Here is a 20,979-nt window from a genome sequence, read left to right on the forward strand (position 1 = left end):
CTATCTAGTATGCCTGATATCAATCTGGGAAGTCAACTCTTCCCCCTCTGGCGAGCGTGTGTGTGCGTTCCCATTTTGGCACTTGGTGCCGAAAAGATTGGCCATCATTGGCCTAGATGTATTTCCCAGGAGCACCACAGCGTTAACAAAATACGGTCGACAAAGAGCAGGATTTACCTTCCGATAAACAAGGCCCGTGATGGCTGTTTTTAACCTCATGCCCAGCATGAAACACATATACATGTACCGCTGCTCAAACAGTGTCTGCAGACAGGCCAAAAGGAACATCGCAACGGCATAGAAATAACCGATCCAAAGAGGAGCTTCTTGGTCGTTGATAAAATCTAGGAAAAGACTACAAGAGGAATCAAAGTCATTCTACTATCCTAGAATGAGAACCGCAACAAAACCCCACAAACCTTTAGGACAATGGTGCGCCGTTAGGATCTTCAAAAGTTCTCTTCTTCCAAGTTAAATTATGACTTGATTTGACTAGTGAAATATGACCTAGCAGTGGCATTTTCTTGTAAAGTTACAAAACGTGGCACATTTAATTTTGATTAGTTCGGAAATTTGTGTATGGTTCAATGAATGGTCGAAGCCAAGGCAATGGGTTAAATTAGCGACCAGGTTAATCGTGTTAAGTGAATGTAATTTATTTTTAGCTCATAACACAGGCCGGGGATCTCTAAATATAGGAAAGGGCAGGTAGAAATGGGGGGCAGAGTTAAGAGAATCATCAGCCTAGAATCATTATGTTCCCACAAAGTCCAAGTCCAGTCCATCTTGAATTCTGCTGAGTCTCATCTAGTGCCAATTTAGTGATGATTATTAGTTGACTAGATTGTTCCATATAGGTTTGAGCAATAAACGTTCTTAACTGCCACTTAACCTATAGTCCTGATTCTTCATGCCTGACCCTAAAATCTGTCAGAGTGCGCACAGTGTGACAATGTGAGACAACCCAGGAGCAAATACAGTAAACAGAGGTTTGTATTTAAATAGTGGTTTTTTTCTACAAAGAATATATACATATACATACTTTAGTCAGACCTCAAACAACAATCAGCAATTACAGCACAGAAGCACACACAAACACTGATATGCCCCAACAAGGTCTCTTCTTATTACAGGCTCTTAAAGTGATATCAGCCCAAAAACCTTGCTGACTCATTCCCAGCATTACATCATGGTAGCAGCTGGTCGGCTCTTAAATCATTACCCGGGCAACATCCCAAATGGAGACTTATCTTTTCCAGCCTTCGTTAGGCGATCCTTTCAGCTGAAGATGTCGAGATCCTGTTTGCCAAGATGTGTCTGGCACGTGACTATTTTCTCATCCAACATTGTTTACTCTGATAGCTGCTACTTTCTTGCGTCAAACTCTAGACCAGACAGAGGTTGAGACTAGATGACCCTCCAAAGAACCTTAGTAATCCTCCTTTGGAAACGAAGTTTAATGTCCACCTACCTCAGTGTCTTTGGAACCAAAAACAAGAAGACATCACAAGTGATCAAACAGAGGGTCGCCAGAAGAAAATAAGTTCCAAAAACAGTCCAGAAAGTTTTTAGAAGTTCTTTGCTCTTGCCAGCTTCCGGTTGGAGCAAGATGGCAGTCTCATCCGCATTTTCTCTCTGGGTTGGCCTCCTTTTGGTCATTCTGCAGGAAACACATAACAGCGAGCATCTTTGAGTGTCATTTTCAGCATTTTGCCAATTGTTAAGTCTCTCCACATAAAAAAAATCCGATTGAAAGAGGAATAGGAAGAAACCGAGAGCCAAAAAGCTGTCCAAAATCACTTTATAGGAGAGAGGGGCGGCATAAAAATTTAATAAATAAACAAACAAATGAAAAAAACTTAAAAAACAGGGGGGGGGGAAACCATGAATGTAGCATAAAAAACCACTGGATTCACTACTGGTCTTTTGCGAGGCGGGCTTTCTTATGTTTCATTATATTTTTCATTGGGTTTCAAATTGCCGGTTGCCAAGATTCCAAATTTTGTTGACTGTGGAGATGCTGCAATGGTTATAAGTGCGAGGACCAGTCATAAGTCACTTGTTTCAATGCTGTTGTAATTTCAAATGGTCGCTCTACAAATGGTTGTAAGTTGAGGATTACCTGTAGGTAATTAAAGGATTACCTTTAATAAATAGGGAAAGCAAGAAAAATGGACACAAAGTCGAGGAACTTACTGTTCAGTTTTTGGACAACGTTTATCCCAAGCATCTTTGACCTTGTCCATGATTTCTTCAGAAGAGTTCTCTTTTGCTAGTGACCACAGGTCTTCTGGCTTTAATGGAGCCCAGTAGCCTTTCCAGATCAGTCTGTAGAAAACAAAAATAAAATAAAATCACAAAATAGGAAAAAATGCAGGGGTGAAATGCTACCAGTTCACTCCGGTTCATGCAAATTGGTGGTGATAAAATCTACCAGTTCAGGCGAACCGCGGTAGACTCCGCCAACTTCCTGACCTTCGAACCTTCCGCCGCGAGCTTAAGACACATCTATTTATCTGTGCGGGACTGGACTAGAATTTTAATTTCAAATTTAATTTTAATAGGGTTTGTATCATTTTAATTGTAATTTTAAATTTTGGCCTATTTAAATAAGTTTTTTAATGTAGTGTTTTACTTTGTATTATATTTGTATTTTTATCGGGCTGTAAACCGCCCTGAGTCCTTCGGGAGATAGGGCGGTATAAAAATTTGATTAAATAAATAAATAAATAAATAAATAAATAAATAAATAAATAATTAAAAAAAAGCTACCAGTTTGGGCGAACCGGTAGTTAAAAAAAGCTACCGGTTCTATTTCCGACGATCAGCTGTGCCGCGCAGTTTAGCTTTGCTAGAAAGCAGGAAATCCTGTTTTCTAGTGAAGCTAAATTGCATGGTAAAGCTGATCGCCCCCTCGCTGTTCTACTTACCCATGCCTCCTTTTGGTGTATACTGTACATGTGTGTGCAGCGTGTGTTTGGTGCGCACTGAGCATGTGTAATCACAGCACATGCTTGGTGCGCAGCGCGCACGCGTGGCCAGCGAATTGGTAGCAAACCGGTTCAGATCTCACCACCGAAAAAATGGTATGCAACAGATTAATCTGTTACTGTGTTTGGTCTTGGATTACAAGTAAAGGATGGTTGAGGTTCAGTTGTTACTAGATGTGTGTGAATCATCCAGGATCCATCACAAATCGTGGATTGGATGATTTGGGTCAATCTGGATGGTCTATTCAAGGACAAAACTCTGGTGAACAAACTGTCTTGAAAAGATCAATTTCATTGTACACATGTTGTGCATTGACAATAAAGGTTTGATTTGACCGGATTGGATGGATTTAGGAATTTGATTTAAAGGGAATTTTCAGCTCAATTGCCATCAAATCAAGGTTTTGCACAATCCCGGTTACAGGTAGTCTTCAATTTACACTAATTCATTTAGTGTCTGTTCGAAGTTACAACGGCACTGAAACAAGTGATTTAAGATCATGTTTCACACTTACGACCATTGTAGTATCCCCATGGCCACGGGATCAAAATTCAGATGCTTGGCAACTGGCTCATAATTATGACGGTTGCAGTATCCTGGAGCTATGTGATCCCCTTTTGTGACCTTCAGACGAGCAAAGTCAATGAGGGAAAGCCAGATTCACTTAACAACCAAGTTATTACCTTCACAGCTGTAGTGGTTCACTTAACAACCGTGGCATGAACGATCATCAAATGAGGCAAAACTTAACAAACGCCTCACGTAGCAACAGAAATTTTGGGTTCAATTGTGGCCATAAATCGAGGACCATCTGTGTTTGTGAACTTTACAAACCGTGACATCTCTTGGGTTTGTTGGAACAAGATTGCTTGGAACGCATCCCTGATCTCCTCTCAAGTTACCATAGGCAAGGGGTATGGGAAACCGATGAAGCAGTATGGCAGCCAAAGACAGGAGTACATTCCAGACGTATCTTTCCTAAGGCTGTCTCCCAGGGTTACCCACAGCGGCCAGTGGGGAGTGATCTCTACAATCCGAGAAATTGCTCTGTTGGCGAATGTGATTGATGACACACTCTGGGGGGAGGGGGGAAACAGGGTCATGATTGGGGCCATAAATTACATGGGGTCAGAGCTGGCTTCATTTGGGAACATACCGACATTAAGCTCCTAATAAATAACTGGATTTCTTTTGAAGCTTTGCTCGTGGCTCACGATTTCAGAACCTTGACAATTGCAATGCTTTGGTTATCAAAAGTGCAAGGTGCATTGGAGTACCATGGAACATTTCTCTTGTTTACCTTCTGTCAAATATTATATCTGCACTGTGTTCTTAGGCTCTTTTGGCCATAAAAAGAAAAAAAAATAAAACCTTTTTTTTTTTGGCTGCAGCTCCTTAATTTAAGGCCTCTGTTCCCCCAGATTTCTCTGCAAACTGCCTTTCTGCAGAGGCATAATATTAACTGTCAACTCCCTGTAATGACATTGGCTTCTGAGAGCAGCTTCAATTAACAGCAGAAGGCAGTCTGGCTTAACCTGGAGAGGGAAAAGGCTCGGCAAAATACCTTTTTGCCCAGTCGAACAGATGGATCGGACAAACCATCGCTTGTCATTTAAAAGCCAGGGGCAATATTGTTTGAATTCTTACCCAGCAAACCACCAGAATGTGATTTTGGAAATGAAAGAGGCTCCGGATTCAGGACAAGGATTCTGCGAATGTTGAAAGAAAAGGACAACTATTCAAATCTGCACACATCAACGCAGAGAACAATGGCTGTAAGTGGTGGGAGAAAGCCAATTCTTGGAATTTTAGGCAACAGGGCTTGGAGTTGCAAGAGATTCAACGGCAATTTCAATGGCTCTTCAAACCTATCTTCAAAAGTCATCTTCAAAGCAGTCTCTGATACCCATTCAGATTGGATAAAATCAATTTTTATTTATTTATTTACATTTATATCCCGCCCTTCTCCGAAGACTCAGGGCAGCTTACAGTGTGTAAGGCAATAGTCTCATTCTATTTGTATATTTACAAAGTCAACTTATTGCCCTCCCAACAATCTGGGTCCTCATTTTACCTACCTTATAAAGGATGGAAGGCTGAGTCAACCTTGGACCTGGTGGGACTAGAACCTGCAGTAATTGCAGGCAGCTGTGTTTTAATAACAGGCTATCTTACAGCCTGAGCCACACCGCAATCAATAAGAAGACCTCTTCTTAATCTCTTCTGCCTCTGTTAGGTCCAGTGGTGGGATTCAGCCAGTTCGCACCACTTCGGGAGAGCCGGTTGTTAACTTTCTGAGCAGTTTGGTGAACTGGTTGTTGGAAGAAATCATTAGGGCAGAGAACCGGTTGTTAAATTATTTGAACCCCGCCACTGCCTTGGAGGTCTTCTAATCCAGTCTCTTCTTAAAAACCTCCAGTGATGAAGCACCCACAACTTCTGGAGCAGTGGTGGGTTTCAATTTTTTTTTACTACCGGTTCTGTCAGGAAATTGTTATTTGCCTAACTAGTTGGCCAGGCAATATATAAACTAACTATGTATGTTTGTAGAAAGGCATGATATTGCTTTAAGGCTGTGCTGCATCATGCAAGCATCCTGATTGGCTGAGCTCTGTAGCCAATGTATAAAAGGACTACTAAATTATGGCTTGTGGGGAAGCTACAGGGACGCTACAGCATTGTAACCTGGTGACATGCTGCAACTGTATATTTGAGCTTTATGATCGTTGCTTGATCATGGCTAGTTACTGATTCCTCAAGATACTGACTGTTGTGAATTGAACTATGTTTTGCCGAACTGAAAGAAGACCTTGTTTGTTTTGCAAGTCTACGTTGGTAAGAAGACTGACTGACTGGCTTTATATGTGTATGACCTGGAATTGTTTTTGGACTATGACTTTGCCTTTTCCCTAAAAGTAAAAGAATATCAAACCCCAGTTTGTCTGCAAGTGACCGTTATTGTATACAACCAGTCTCAGTCATTTTCATGCGTAGGGTACTCTGCTCAACAATCCACAACCTTGGCTGTGAACCCAGATTACCCTTAACAGGTTCTGTGGGTGTGGCTTGGTGGTAATTCTGATTGGCCCCGCCCCATCTATTCTCTGCCTCCTGAGTCTCAGCTGATCGGGAGGAAATGGAGATTTTACAGTATCCTTCCCCTGCCACGTCCACCAAGCCACGCTCACCAAGCCATGCCATGCCCACCAAGCCACGCCCACAGAACGGGTAGTAAAATTTTTTGAAACCCACCACTGGCACACGTGCCATAGGTTCACCATCACAGGTCTAGGGCCGCAGTGTGGCTCAGGCTGTAAGAAGCCTGTTATTAAAACACAGCTGCCTGCAATTACTGCAGGTTCTAGTCCCACCAGGCCCAAGGTTGACTCAGCCTTCCATCCTTTATAAGGTAGGTAAAATGAGGACCCAGATTGTTGGGGGGGCAATAAGTTGACTTTGTAAATATACAAATAGGATGAGACTATTGCCTTACACACTGTAAGCCGCCCTGAGTCTTCGGAGAAGGGCGGGATATAAATGTAAATTAAAAAAAAAAGAAGTACCAACAAGGCTAAAATCTATTCCAAGCTCTACAAAGGAAGAATCTAAAATTCAGCTACTTACTGAGTCATTGCTAATTTTAGAAAAGAAAGGCGCGGGATCTGTAAAACAGCACAAGACCAGTTCCGATAAAACCAGAGCAAAGTAAATGTATGAAGTCAGTTGCTGGAAAGGCTGTTCCTGGAACCTCTGTGTTAAAAAATATATATGTTTAAATTGAAAGTCTGCCACCTTTTTTTTTTTTATTGAAAAGGTTTTAAAAAACAAAAACATTTCCCTCCCTTTTTTCCCCCCTCCCTCCCAGAAAACCCCCTTCCCCCCTCCCTTACCCCCCCCCCCGGGCTTCCCGGGTCAATCACAAGGTATTGTTATAGATAAACCAAACATAGAGTAAAATTTTTCCCTTCTAATCCAATTAACCTCATCCAAATCTTTTCATCTCCCAACCCCCTCCCCATTACATAAAATAATACTTCCTAATTATTCAAAGGCAATCTGATATTTCTTAATCTGATATCTGTTTTGTAGATAATCAATCCATTTTTTCCATTCAATTAAATATCTTTCCTGCGTATTGTCTTTCAAAAAAGCTGAGATTTTAGCCATCTCAGCCAAATTAATGACTTTCAATATCCATTCTTCTATTGTAGGTACCTCTTCTTTCTTCCAGTATTATTCCAGTAAGTCTGCCACCTTATTTTTGTAATGACCAGCAATTGCATATATCTCTGTTACTAACCCTGTAATGATCTATGGTCATGAGTTTGGGGACACAGGCGGAAGAGCTGCAGACTAGGCAACGGTTAGATAAGAGGCAGCTGAGTCCTCAGAACAGAGGTGAAATGTAAAATTTGTTACTACTGGTTCTTGGTGGGGGGGAAGTAATGTGAGTGGGTGGGCACGGCCAACTTTTTTTTTTTTTTTTACATTTAAAAGCATTTTTTCACAACCTCTTCAGCTGAAGAGGTTGTAAAAAAATGCTTTTAAAAGGCTCTGACGATCCCAGCTGAGTTGCCTGATCGTCAGAGGCTTTTGGTTTTTTTTTTAAAAGCATTTTTTTCAGCCAAAATTTAAAATGCCTTTTAAAAGTTTTTTTAAAAAATGCTTTTAAAAGTTTTTTTTTAAAAAAACCTCTGATGATCGCACGGCTCAGCTGGGCGGGGGGGGGGGAGGGATTTTTGCTACTGGTTCTCCGAACCACTCGCCGCCATCGCTACCAGATCGGGCAATCCGGTTTGAACCGGGAGCATTTCACCCCTGCCTCAGAAGGAATGGGAAGTGGTAAACATCCCAAAAGAAACCCTCCCTAGTTTCTTGGACTGTAAAGGGAGAGATGTACAGGTAGTCCTCGACTTACAACCGTTCGCTTAATGACTGCTCAAAGGTACAACGGCACTGAAAAATGTGACTTATGATCCTTTTTCACACTTACGACTGTTGCAGTATCTCCATGGTCGTGCGATTTACCTTCCGATGCTTGACAACTAGGTTCACAGTTATGACGGTTGCAGTGTCCCTGGGGTCACGTGATCCCCTTTTCTGACCTTCTGACAACCAAAGCCAGTGGGGAAACCAGATTGACTTACAGTAACAACCGTGCGAATAGAACAGAACAGAACAGAACAGAACAGAACAGAACAGAATAGAACAGAATAGAATAGAATAGAATAGAATAGAATAGTTGGAATGTAATGGGTTGAAGAAAATTAGGATAGGATAGGATAGGATAGGATAGGATAGGATAAGATAGAAAATATGGAATGGAATATAGAATAGAATAGAATAGAATAGAATAGAATAGAATAGAATAGAATAGAATAGAATAGAATAGAATAGAATACAACAGAATACAATAGAATAGAATGGATTGAAGAAAATTAGGATAGGATAGGATAGAAAATATGGAATGGAATGAAGAAAAGAGAAGAATAGAATAGAATAGAATAGAATAGAATAGAATAGAATAGAATAGAATAGAATAGAATAGAATAGAATAGAATGGATTGAAGAAAATTAGGATAGGATAGGATAGGATAGGATAGGATAGAAAATATGGAATGGAATAAATAGAATAGAATAGAATAGAATAGAATAGAATAGAATAGAACAGAACAGAACAGAACAGAACAGAATAGAATTCTTTATTGGCCAAGTGTGATTGGACACACAAGGAATTTGTCTTCGGTGCATAAGCTCTCAGTGTACATAAGGAGAATAAAATACATTCTTCAAGAATAAAAAGGTACAACGCTTAATGATAATCGTAGGGTAAAAATAAGGCTAACTTAACTGCAATGATTCACTTAACAAGGTCATAAAATGGGTCACTTAACAAATGTCACACATAACGACTTACATTTTGGGCTCGATTGCAGTCATAAGTCGAGGACCACCTGTACTTTCAAACTTGTAAGATTTTGTTACTATAAACTTAGGCGTGGCTCATTTAACAACCGCTTTGCATAAGAATGGAAATTCTGGCCTCAATTCTGGTCGTAAGTCGAGGACCACCTGTGCTGTTGTGCTTCTTTACGGAGACTACCTCACAAGGTTGACAGAGGCAGACTTACCCCTTCCATCGCTTGGTGCAATTTGAAGCTGGAAGAGACACTAGAGGAGAGGAGAGACAGCAGCCAAAAGACCATCAAGACAGCTGAAGACTGGACCCCTCTCATCCGTTCCATCTGGGTGAGAAAAACCACAAGGACCTAAAATGGAGGAGAAATACTAACTATAAAGGCGATTGGAATCGGCTTTTGAGGAACCATGGAGAATGCAGGGCTCCAGAATATTCCCCAACGAAGGTATTTCGCGTAAACTCTCAACTTTCTATTAGGTTTGTTGTCTCTTGGTTAAACTCTACTAAGTCATGCGGTTTCTCTTAGACCAATTCATCAGAGAAGAGCAACAAAGATGATTAGGGGACTGGAGGCTAAAACACATAAAGAATGTTTGCTGGAATTGGGTATGTCTAGTTTGACAAAAAGAAGGACGAGGGGAGACATGATAGCAGCCTTCCAATATCTCAGCGGCTGCCCCAAAGAAGAGGGAGTCAAGCTTACGGGACCGCCTGCTGTTACCTTATGCCTCCCATCGACCCGTACGCTCCCACAGAGAGGGTCTTCTCAGGGTGCCATCCGCCAAGCAATGCCGGCTGGCGACCCCCAGGGGAAGGGCCTTCTCTGTTGGAGCACCTACCCTCTGGAACGAACTTCCCCCGGTTTGCGCCAAATATCTGACCTTCGGACCTTTCGCCAGGAATTAAAAACTTACTTATTTATCCAAGCGGGACTGGCCTGATTTTTAAATTTTTAAATTTTAAATTTTAACTTTTTGTAATTTTATATGGGCTATTTTAGGTTGGGTCAATTAACGGTTTTAATTCAGCCATTATTGAATAAGTATTTTAAATTGATATTTTAACTTTGTATACTTTATTGTTTTTATCTTTGGCTGTACACCACCCTGAGTCCTTCGGGAGAAGGGCGGTATAAAAATTTAAATAAATAAATAAATAAATAAATAAATATTCTCCAAAGCACCTGAGGGCACGACAAGAAGCAGTGGGTGGAAACTAATCAAGGAGAGAAGCAACTTAGAACTAAGGATAAATTTTGTGATATTTAGAACAATTAATCAGTGGAACAACTTGTCTCCAGAAGCGGTGAATGCTCCACCACTGGAAGTTTTTAAGAAGATGTTGGATAACCATTTGTCTGAAGTGGTGTAGGGTTTCCTGCCTAAAGCAGAGGGTTGGACTAGAATAATATCAAGTTTCTTCTTCAGGTGATCTTAAGCTCTAAAGCAAAGAAGTGTGTGAAAAATAGAGACAAACTGTTGTGACCCAGGTTCCTGGACCTGGACTCCTGGACTCGGATGATTCAGAAAGTGAGGGAGAAGACCTGGCAAGCCATGCTTCTCTTGGGCCCTCTCCCTCCCTGGCACCTACTCAAAGGGAGGAGGAGGGGCCGGCAAGGCCTGATTCTCTGGAGCCTTCTTCTGATTTGGCAACGCCCCAAGAACAGTTTTGGAGTGATGCAAGACTGCGCAGACGTGACCGGCGCGCGCAGCAGAAGCAGCGTTGGGATAAAGCCAAGTAATGATTGTCATGCAGTGACATCTGCAGAGACTATAAATAGGAGGCTTCCTGGTTTTTTGTCTTGGACAAAGCAATGAATTTGCGCGGGCAAACTGTATCAATGGAGGGAAGAATATATTCGTGAGTAATTCTGGCCTTATCTATAATTTCCTCGTTATCTCCAGAAACTTGGCAGGTCCGTGGGTAGACGTGGCCAGGACATTTATCTATGTAAATAAATTAGAAAAGGAGGCCTCTGACTGACTCTTTGCTGGGAGTATTGGGGGGAGGGAAACAGAACACAAACGGATTGTTCTCACCATTGTGACCAGTTGAATTGTAGAGCTAATGATGAGCCCAGGTCCTGGTGAAACCCCTTGGTTAGCTTTCCAAAGGAGGTACGAGATGATGGAGAAACACAGCACTAACAAGACAAAGGCAAGAATCTAACAAAATGGAAAAGGGCACAGTCAGAAAAATGTGAGATCCAATTTTGTCCAACGTTATTACATAATTATCATTACAGAGAGTCTTTAACTTACAATCATTCATTTAGCGACCATTGGAAACTAGAAGGGCACTGGGAAAAGTGACTTACAACCAATCCTTAAACTTAATAACCGTTGTAGCATCCTAGTGGCCACGTAATTAAGATTCACATGTTTGGGAACCATCACTTCTGGGGTGAAATGCTACCGGTTTGCTCCGGTTTGGGCAAACCAGTAGTGATTAAAAACTACTGGTTCGGTTGAACTGGTAGTAAAAAAAGCTACCGGATCAATTGAACTGGTATTTCTGACGATCAGCTGTGCCGCACGATTTAGCTTTGCTAGAAAGCAGGAAATCCTGCTTTCTAGCCAAACTAAACCGCGCGGCACAGATGATCCCTCCCTTGCTGTTCTACTTACCTTCCCAAGCCTCCTTTTGGCCCCTACCGTGCATGCACATGTGCAGTGTGTGTTTGGTGCACAGTGTGTATGCGAATGCAGTGTGCATTTGGTGCGCAAGGCGCATGCAGGGCCAGCGAACTAGTAGCAAATCAGTTCAGATTTCACCACTGCATCACTTATTTATAAACGGTTGTAGGATCTCAGGGGTCACACATTTGCCTTTTGTGATTTTCCATCTTGCTTCCAACAAGCAAGTGAATCCAGATTCACTTAATTGCCACATAATTCACTTAGCAACGGCAGTGGTTCGCTCAAAGACTGTGGCCAAGAGGCTGTGAAGTCAGACGTGACTCACTGAGCAACTGCCTTGCTTAAGCAATGGAAATTCTGGTCTCAATTCGTAAGTCGAGGACTACCTGGTATTTTAAACTATATTTCTACTGCTTTATCATTCTTATTTGTGCTTGAACACTCTAGGTGGAAAGAGAACAGCATAATGATAATACCTACAACTGGATTCGTTGGATGTTTAACAGGGGTGCTATTCATCAGGTTCTGACAGGTTCTGGAGAACCAGTAGCGGAAATTTTAAGTAGTTCGGAGAACCGGCAAATACCACCTCTGGCTGGCCTCAGAGTGGGGAGAGAATGAGGATTTTGCAATATCTTTCCCCTGGAGTGGGGAAGGAATGGGGATTTTGCAGTATCCTTCCCCTGCCACACCCAGAAAGCCACACCACGCCCACCAAGCCACACCCACAGAACCGATAGTAAAAAAAATTGAATTCCATCACTGATGTTTCACCACAATTAGATTGAATTGGATGTTTTCACCGGTTTCACTGTTTAGGTTTTAAAATGTTTTTTTTTAAATGTTTTTAATCGTAATATATTTTATGAACGGTAAGCCAGTCGGACTCGTTGACTGAAACAGGTAGCCGCTGAAATGGAACAAACAAACAAAGAATCAGACATTGATTATTTATGGATGGATGGATGGATGGATGGATGGATGGATGGATGGAATCCTTCTCCTGGGTTTGAACTGGGGTGAAATCCAGCAGGTTCTGACAGGTTCTGGAGAACCGGTAGCGGAAATTTTGAGCAGTTCAGAGAAGCGGTGGTGGAAATTTTGAGTAGTTTGGAGAACCAGCAAATACCACCTCTGGCTGGTCCCAGAGTGGAGTGGGAATGGAGATTTTGCATTATCCTTCCTCTGTCATGCCCACCAAGCCACGCCCAGTACGCCACACCATGCCCAGCAAGCCACGCCCACAGAACCGATAGCAAAAAAATTTGGATTTCGCCACTGGTTTGAACCTTACCATTTTTGCTTTGAAGACAGCCGACATCCTGATATATCCCCTGCGGTTTTTCTGAAGGTAAAGATAATAGAAGGGGAAAGAAATCCATAGATAGATACAAGGGATCCAAACGGCAACGGTGTTTTGAAAACAGGCTGCAAAGCTGGGAAGATCCATCCACCAGGTCTGGTTCCGGGTCTATGAAAACACAAGATCGCAAGAAGTCTCTTAATAAAGGGCGATACGATTAAAAGCTAGAATAAGTGATATAAATAAGAGAAGGGGGAATGTTAGCACATGTATTTTGATATCATAAAATGAAAGCAATAACAAGAGGAAATGTGGAATAATTGAACGACGATAGGCTATAACTTAATACAAGTGTGTATCATTGTTAGAAATACATAAGCGGATTGAATGTAATGATGATGAGTAGCCTGATTAGGTACTTTTATTTGTATTAGAATGTATGACACCCGGGTGCCACACTGATTTGATATCTTTATAAAAAAATACAAAAATTACCCAGGTCGTTACAACACAAAAGACTAATGGGTACACAACTAGGACCACACCCACACAGGATGAAACAGCTGACTAATCTGCAAAAACCCACTCCATCTACCATTCAAGATGCAACCACACAGCCAACCAACCCGCTTACAGCAACAAAGCCAATACTCCCCACCTCCCCACCAGTATTTACAGAGACGGCAGCTCCGACCATGCTTTGCTCGCACAAGCACAAAGCCGAAAGCACCAACCTGAAGATGATGAGTGAGATCTCGTCAAAACGTCGCCAAGATACTCTCAACCTTACACAGGAAAAGACCCAAATACACCAAGTCCTACATCTATCTATCTATCTATCATCTATCTATCTATCTATCTATCTATCTATCTATCTATCTATCTATCTATCTATCTATACACATACACACAGAGACACTATTATATATTACAATCTCACATAATAGTGTGTGTGTGTGTGTGTATAAGCGGATTGAATGTAATGATGATGAGTAGCCTGATTAGGTACTTTTATTTGTATTAGAATGTATGACACCCGGGTGCCACACTGATTTGATACCTTTATAAAAAAACACAAAAATAAAAAACTTGGAAAAAAACAAAAAAACAAAATGCAAAATCACAACCGCTGAGCTCAAAACATGTACTCTGTAATTGTCCAGCTCGCTTCCACCCAGAAAGGCTATTAATAAAGCGGTTCAGCCAGTTCAACCAATTTCAAACACCAACTGACTTAAAACCAAAAGCCAACCATTAACCTCATTTCTTAACAGAAAAGTTCAAAAGCGAGGCGGGAAAATTACGCCCCTTTTTCCCCCCCAGATAAGACCTACAGAATAGATTTAAATGCTCAAACGTCTAGGCTCTTTTCTCCTCATTTTCTTGGCTATTAGGCCCCCTTTTTACTAAATGGTTGCAGTTTCCATCTGTTTCCTGTTTGTGATCTCCGCTGGGAATCCTTCTGAGTTCTGTCGCTCTTGATATAGCCCTCCAACTCCTCTTTCCCAGTCTTAGCCAGAAAACATTTTGAAAAACGTCCAAAAGTCCAAAGTTTCTTGATTTTTATTCTTTTTTCCCTCCTCTCTTGCATCCAGGCTAAAAGGCACAGTTTCACCGTTCCTCAGATCGGTTTTTCCGTTCTGTTACTTACCTCCAAATCTGATTTGAGGAAGGAACTAGAAAATATAAATTGATGGGAAGAAAAAAAAAACTTTAACAAAAAAGAGAACAGATGGACAGAATCTTTTACCAGTGAGTGGGCATGCATAAACTCGTACGTGGAAAATGCTCATTGCCCTTCACTTGGACCAGACTTATCCAGTGTCTGCATGTTCTTTTTTTTTTTTTAATTCAAAAAGTTTTACAGAAAATTTTCCCCCCCTTTCATCCCCCTCCCCTCCCCCCTCCCTTCACAACCCCTCCCCGACTTCCCAGAACGAGCACAAGGTATAGTTAAAAATAAAACAAACATATGCTAAAAATTTTTTGTCCCAACTTAATTATACCCCTACAATTCTCATCAATTCCTAACTTCCCCCGAAAACAATCAAAAATAATACATCATAATCATTCAAAGGCAGTCTGATAACTCTTAGTCTGATATCTACTTTGAATATAGTCAATCCATTTTTTCCATTCCTTTAAGTGTCTCTGCATGTTCAATTAACCCACAGTGAAACCCATATATATTTATATCAATCAACAGCCAGAAAGGAGAACTGCTTTCTGCTCACCCCCAGTCCAGCTGTTGGATTCTGCTGAGAACGACCTAATTCAGGTGCCCAGGTCATTGTATCAGCGGATGAGGTTTCTGTCTTGTGCACATCTGATTGCTGCCTGTTGTCATTCTGCAATATTTATCTTCTTTGGTTCCGTGCGGAGTTCTGCCCCTTCCAGGGGGTGGGGATTTAGAACACAGAATACCCGGACTAGGGAAGGACCTTAAGAGGTTTTCTAGTCTAACTCCCCCTGCTTGAGCAGAAGAACCCATTCCATTCTGGACAAATGGTTGTCCAATCTCTTATTAAAAAAAATTCTTCTGAAGGCAAGCTGTTCCACTGATCAATTGTTCTCGTTAGGAAATTTCTCCTTAGTTCCAAATTGGATGTCTCTTTGATAAGCTTCCATCCGTTACTTCTTGTCCTGCCCTCAGCAGCTTTGGAGAATTTTTTATTTATTTATTTGCATTTATATCCCGCCCTTCTCCGAAGACTCACTATGTTAAGCAATAGTCTTCATCCATTTGTATATTATATACAAAGTCAACTTATTGCCCCCAACAATCTGGGTCCTCATTTTACCTACCTTATAAAGGATGGAAGGCTGAGTCAACCTTGGGCCTGGTGGGACTTGAACCTGCAGTAATTGCAAGCAGCTGTGTTAATAACAGACTGTCTTAGCAGTCTGAGCCACCAGAGGCCCAGAGGATGGAATAAGTCCATCCTATCTTCACTGTCTAATGCTTCCAGCCTAATGCTGGGAAAGATTGAGGGCAAAAGAAGAAGGGGACGGCAGAGAACGAGGTGGCTGGATGGAGTCACTGAAGCAGTTGGCGTGAGCTTAAATGGTAGAGGACAGGAAGGCCTGGAGGAACGTTGTCCATGGGGTCGTGATGGGTCGGACACAACTTTGCAACTAACAACAACAATCTTCACTGTCACAGCCTCTCAAGTAGTAGAAGACTGCTGTCATATCACCCCTCATCCTTTTCTTCATTAGACTTAACCTACCCAGTTCCCACAACCGTTCATCATATGGTTTAGCCTCCAGGCCCCTAATCATCTTTTGTGGATCTTCTCTGCACCCTTTTTGGTGTCTTGACATCAAGAGTTCCTCCCCTATCACACCTAAAACCAAATCCATAGATCAAATATGGAGGAGAGAATGACCAGTTGCAGCTGGTCTACAAAACAGATGTCCATGCTAAATTCACTATAGGCAGAGAATTCTATCAACGCTGTTTCTGAAGCCTTATGACAAGAATGTCAACTAGAAGTTGAAAAACCCAGTTCACCTTAGACTAGACTAGATTAGACTAGAATAACAGAATTGGAAGGGACCTTGGAGGTCTTCTAGTCCAACCCCCTGCTTAGGTGGGAAACCCTACACCACTTCAGACAAATGGTTATCCAATCTCTTCTTAAAAATTTCCAGTGTTGGAGCATTCACAACTTCTGGAGGCAAGTTGTTCCACTGATTAATTGTTCTAAATGTCACAAAATTTTTCCTTAGTTCTAAGTTGCTTCTCTCCTTGATTAATTTCCACCCGCTGCTTCTTGTCATGCCTTCAGGTGCTTTGGAGAATAGCTTGACTCCCTCTTCTTTGGGGCAGCCCCTGAGGTATTGGAACAAAGCCATCATGTCACCCCCTAGTCCTTCTTTTTGTCAAGCTAGACATACCCAATTCCAGCAAACATTCTTTATATGTTTTAGCCTCCAGTCCCCTAATCATCTTTGTTGCTCTTCTCTGCACCTTAGATGGATTCCCGCGCTGTATGAAGCCCTGATTTCTCTAATTATGTTTTGTTAAATAAACCACAATGGTTTAGTTCTAAATCTTGGTTTACAATATATGGTGAGGGAGGGTTTATTGAAAACCAGAAATGCAAATTAAATAAACCAGGCTGAAGGGCATTTGTGGGGATGGGCTGTTTTAAACAAAGAGTGCTTTGGGAATTTAGTAGTAAAGTCCACTGAAGGTTAGATGCTTGGCTTGGTGTAAACTAATCAATAAACCAGACTGGTAAATGATTCTCTTAAATTGAAAAGCAGTCTAGGATCGATGTCACGGCTTAGATACCTGCTTTAGTTGATAAATCAACCATGTCTGCCAAGAATGTAAATCCTGCTAGAGTCAGCACCTGGCTGAGACATTGAAAGGTCTGAAAAAGGACAACAAGGTTCCCCATTTTTCTTTCTGTTGAACTGAACATCAGTAAGAAACGGTGGTTGAACCAAAACCATGGCAAGAAAACCCAGATTCAACTAAGTTCATGCTAGTAAATCCCTCTCAGCCACGTAAATGGCTATTAAGAACCAGTTTGGTCTCGTGGTGAAGGCACTAAACTAGACTAGAAACCAGGAGATGGTGAGTTGTAGTCCCATCTATGTTGTGTCTTGCCCGCTCTCACTGCAGCCGGGGTCTTCTTATCTGCTTCCGAACGCTGAGGAATGTCCTAGTATGCCTCCCGGCCCCAGCCCTGGCTCCATGCCCAGACAGGCTGAGGAGGAGGGGGCACCTCCCGGCCCCAGCCCTGGCTCCATGCCCAAGCAGGCTGCGGAGGAGCGAGCACCTCCCGGCCCCAGCCCTGGCTCCATGCCCAGGCAAACGGAGCAACTAGACCCCTCCCCCTCCCCCACAGCATGTGAGCCTGAGGGAGGTCAATTACCAACAGCTGCCGACTGGAGTGACCCTCGCTTCAGAAGAATTGATAGGCGGCGGCGTCAGAAGGAAGGGAGGGGCAGGCCTGGATAAGTGCTGAGTCATGGAGCCACACCCCATGGCCTATATAAAGGATCTGCTTTCTGGCAGTCTCTGAGTCAGGCAAAGTTGAACATATCTTGCTGAAGTCACTTTCTGGTCTCCTGCCTGCCCTGAGGACTTTGCTAGGACTTTGGCAGAGCTGCAGAGGCATGCCTGATTCAGATTTCCCTGACCCGGCCGTCAGCGGAGGAGTGGGACACGACAATCTAAGGCATGAAAGCCAGCTGGGTGACTTTGGACCCATCACCAGAAGGTGAGTTGTTGTGCCTCGCCCGACCCCCCTCTCCGCAGCCGGACCCCTCTCATCTCCTGTTATCTCAGCCAGAGACGGATAATGAAGACGAACGGCCTGGCATGCCTCCAGCCCCCAGTCCTGGCACCATGCCCGGACAGACCGAGCAAGATGAATGGCCTGGCATGCCTTCAGCCCCCAGTCCTGGCACCATGCCCGGATAAACTGAGCAAATAAACCTCTCCCACACAACATGTGAACATGAGGAGCAGGAAACCAGTCACGAGCTGGAATTGCCGTCAGCTGGAGGGTGGAGGGATCCACGCTTCCGGAGAATGGAGAGGCGACGTCAGCAAAAGGAAGGGAGGGGCAGGCCTAGATAAGTGCTGAGTCATGGAGCCACACCCCATGGCTTATATAAAAGGATCTGTTTTCTGGCAGTCTTTGAGTCAGGCAAAGTCTAATTTGGATTGCTGAAGTCACACCTTGGATTCCTGCCTGCCCTGAGAACTCTGACAGAACTTCGGCAAAGCTGCAGAGGCTTTGTGGCCACGCTTGATACAGACTTCCCCGACCCAGCCATCAGAAGAGGAGTGGGACACGACATGAGTTCTAGTCCCACCTTAAGCATGAAAGCCAACTGGGTGATCTTGAGCCAATCACCAGGTGTTGGTGCGTTCTAGTCCTGCCTTAGGCATAAAAGCCAACTAGCTGGGTAACTTTGGGCCAGTCCTTCTCTTTCATCCCAACTCACCACACAGGGTTGTTAGTATGGGGGAAATAGGAGGAGGAAGGAGCCTTGAGTTCTTTATACAAATAATAAAGGTGCATAGAGCTTTTTTTTTGTGGCCATTGTGTTGTGAATTTCACCCAGTAAAGGGGTGTGGATGGTCAAATAACACAACTATGTATGTAGATGTCATGACAAATATGAGTCACAGGATATATTTGTGATAGATGCAAGGCAGTGGTGAAATCCAAATTTTTTTACTACCGGTTCTGTGGGCATGGCTTGGTGGGCGTGGCAAAATCTCCATTCCCTCCCCACTCCTGGGGGGAAGGATACTGCAAAATCCCCATTCCCACCCCACTCCTGAGAAAAGGATACTGCAAAATCTCCATTCCCACCCCACTCTGGGACCAGCCAGAGGTAGCATTTGCCGGTTCTCCGAACTCCTCAAAATTTCCACTACCGGTTCTCCAGAATCTGTCAGAACCTGCTGGATTTCACCCCTGATGCAAAGGACTCCAGAACCACACTGCAAAGCTTTGTGGTGTTGACCTCATGAAGCTTCACATCATCCTAGGGACCAGTTTTTTGCAATGGCAACACACAACCCATTTGATTATAACATCCCCATTGCGAACACAACCCATTTGATTATATAGTTCACTCTGCGAAATGGGCTGCTTGTATGAACCCAGCCTACTTGCGCAGCGCAGCCTTTTTAGCAACCCCACGTTTAGAAATCCTTCCGCATTTGACATGTATTTTCCCACAAACTCCGTCATTATTATCTGCTCCTGCATATCCAGCTATTGATCCTCCCTGCCCATCGATTCTGTTCAGGAAGAGCTGGAAACGAGCCATGTTCAACTGACAACCTAGCTGAACGCTCGGCAATTGCACCCTATTCAGTATAAATTTGAACGGCGCAAACTCAGATAGGATGTGAGCACAGTTGCAAACCAGCAAAAACTGCGGGCCCTCCTTTTGTTTAACTTTTTCATATCTCAAATTTGTTTGTTTTTAACTCTAATTTATTTAGAGTTCATTAAATTTAACTCATAAATTAAAAAACAGTAAAAAGCATACATTTAATTTACGCTTTTTATTCTTTTTACTGTATGCAACGGAATCTCATTTTAATGCATGCTGATTAGTTTACATTCAAAGTGACAATAAAGGTATTCTAAGTCGGTAAAACGCCCAGGGTCGCTTAGATGTGATGGGAAGTGAAGAAATATAATAAACAAACAATCAGATAAACCAACAAATAAATTGCAAAAGCCCAACGCTTTGTAGAAATATAATAAAATAAACAGATAAACAAATATATAAATTGCAAAAGCCCAACACTTTGTAGAAATATAATAAACAAATAAACAGATAAACAAATAAATAAATCGCAAAAGCCCAACACTTTGTGGAAATATAGTAAAATAAACAGATAAACAAATATATAAATTGCAAAAGGCCAACGCTTTGTAGAAATATAATAAAGAAATAAATAGATAAATAAATAAATTGCAAAAGGCCAACGCTTTGTAGAAATATAATAAAATAAAAAGATAAAACAAATATATAAATTGCAAAAGGCCAACGCTTTGTAGAAATATAATAAAATAAAAAGATAAAACAAATATATAAATTGCAAAAGCCCAACGCTTTGTAGAAATATAATAAAGAAATAAACAAATACATAAATTGCAAAAGGCCAACGGTTTCCCCTCTGCAAATGTTTCTTTCTTTCTTTTTTTTAAAGTTTCCTTCTCTTAAAGCCTCCGAAGCAACCGACACGAAAAGCGCCTCCCGCCTAGCACGGCCCGAAAAAAAGTAACTTCCTGCTTTCCTGGTCGCTTCCGTCTCGCCGCTCTGTCTCCTTCTCCGACAGGAACCATCGAGCGCGGGCGGGCGCATGCGCCTCGGCTCTTCCTGAGTCAGCGCTGGCCGGCCCTTTCCGCGGCTGCTCGGCGTGTCACGGCGGGCGGCTCGGCGATGCTGCGGCGGTGGTGGTCGCCGGCGTGGGGTTGCTGGTGGTGGGCGCTGTGCGGAGCCCTCTGGGGCGGGGCGGGGGGCTCCGAGGACATCGTGGTGGGCTGCGGGGGCTTCGTCAGGTCCGACGTCGAGATCAATTACTCCCTGATCGAGGTGAGCGCCCGCCCTGCTAGGTAGGACAGTGGGGCGGG

At 42.7% G+C, this 20,979-nt stretch overlaps 2 protein-coding genes across 7 annotated transcripts in view; one reads left to right on the top strand and one right to left on the bottom strand.

Annotated features, from left to right (window-relative positions):
* The window catches only part of ABCC6 (ATP binding cassette subfamily C member 6), a 54,668-nt gene extending 34,072 nt beyond the window's left edge, over nucleotides 1-20,596 (bottom strand). Inside the window, exons 1-9 of one of the 6 annotated variants that reach the window (XM_058157120.1) lie at nucleotides 20,493-20,596; nucleotides 12,845-13,021; nucleotides 10,951-11,054; nucleotides 9,123-9,260; nucleotides 6,616-6,741; nucleotides 4,639-4,700; nucleotides 2,197-2,328; nucleotides 1,472-1,660; nucleotides 178-355 (exon numbers count right to left, since the gene is read on the bottom strand). In XM_058157120.1, coding sequence (XP_058013103.1) covers nucleotides 178-355; nucleotides 1,472-1,660; nucleotides 2,197-2,328; nucleotides 4,639-4,700; nucleotides 6,616-6,741; nucleotides 9,123-9,260; nucleotides 10,951-11,054; nucleotides 12,845-12,932 — 1,017 coding nt within the window. In that variant the 5' untranslated portion in view covers nucleotides 12,933-13,021; nucleotides 20,493-20,596. Of the gene's footprint in view, nucleotides 1-177; nucleotides 356-1,471; nucleotides 1,661-2,196; nucleotides 2,329-4,638; nucleotides 4,701-6,615; nucleotides 6,742-9,122; nucleotides 9,261-10,950; nucleotides 11,077-12,844; nucleotides 13,022-14,187; nucleotides 14,660-15,087; nucleotides 17,904-20,492 lie in introns of those variants that run through there. The other 5 variants (XM_058157119.1, XM_058157117.1, XM_058157118.1 and 2 more) reach the window with 5 other exon arrangements.
* A 129-nt stretch (nucleotides 20,597-20,725) lies between these two features.
* The window catches only part of LOC131185317 (BOS complex subunit NOMO1-like), a 47,439-nt gene continuing 47,185 nt past the window's right edge, over nucleotides 20,726-20,979 (top strand). Inside the window, exon 1 of the mRNA XM_058157756.1 lies at nucleotides 20,726-20,941. Coding sequence (XP_058013739.1) covers nucleotides 20,789-20,941 — 153 coding nt within the window. The 5' untranslated portion in view covers nucleotides 20,726-20,788. The remainder of the gene's footprint in view (nucleotides 20,942-20,979) is intronic.

This window comes from Ahaetulla prasina, chromosome 14 (assembly GCF_028640845.1).
Source record: "Ahaetulla prasina isolate Xishuangbanna chromosome 14, ASM2864084v1, whole genome shotgun sequence".
In the NCBI taxonomy this organism is placed as follows: Eukaryota; Metazoa; Chordata; class Lepidosauria; order Squamata; family Colubridae; genus Ahaetulla; species Ahaetulla prasina.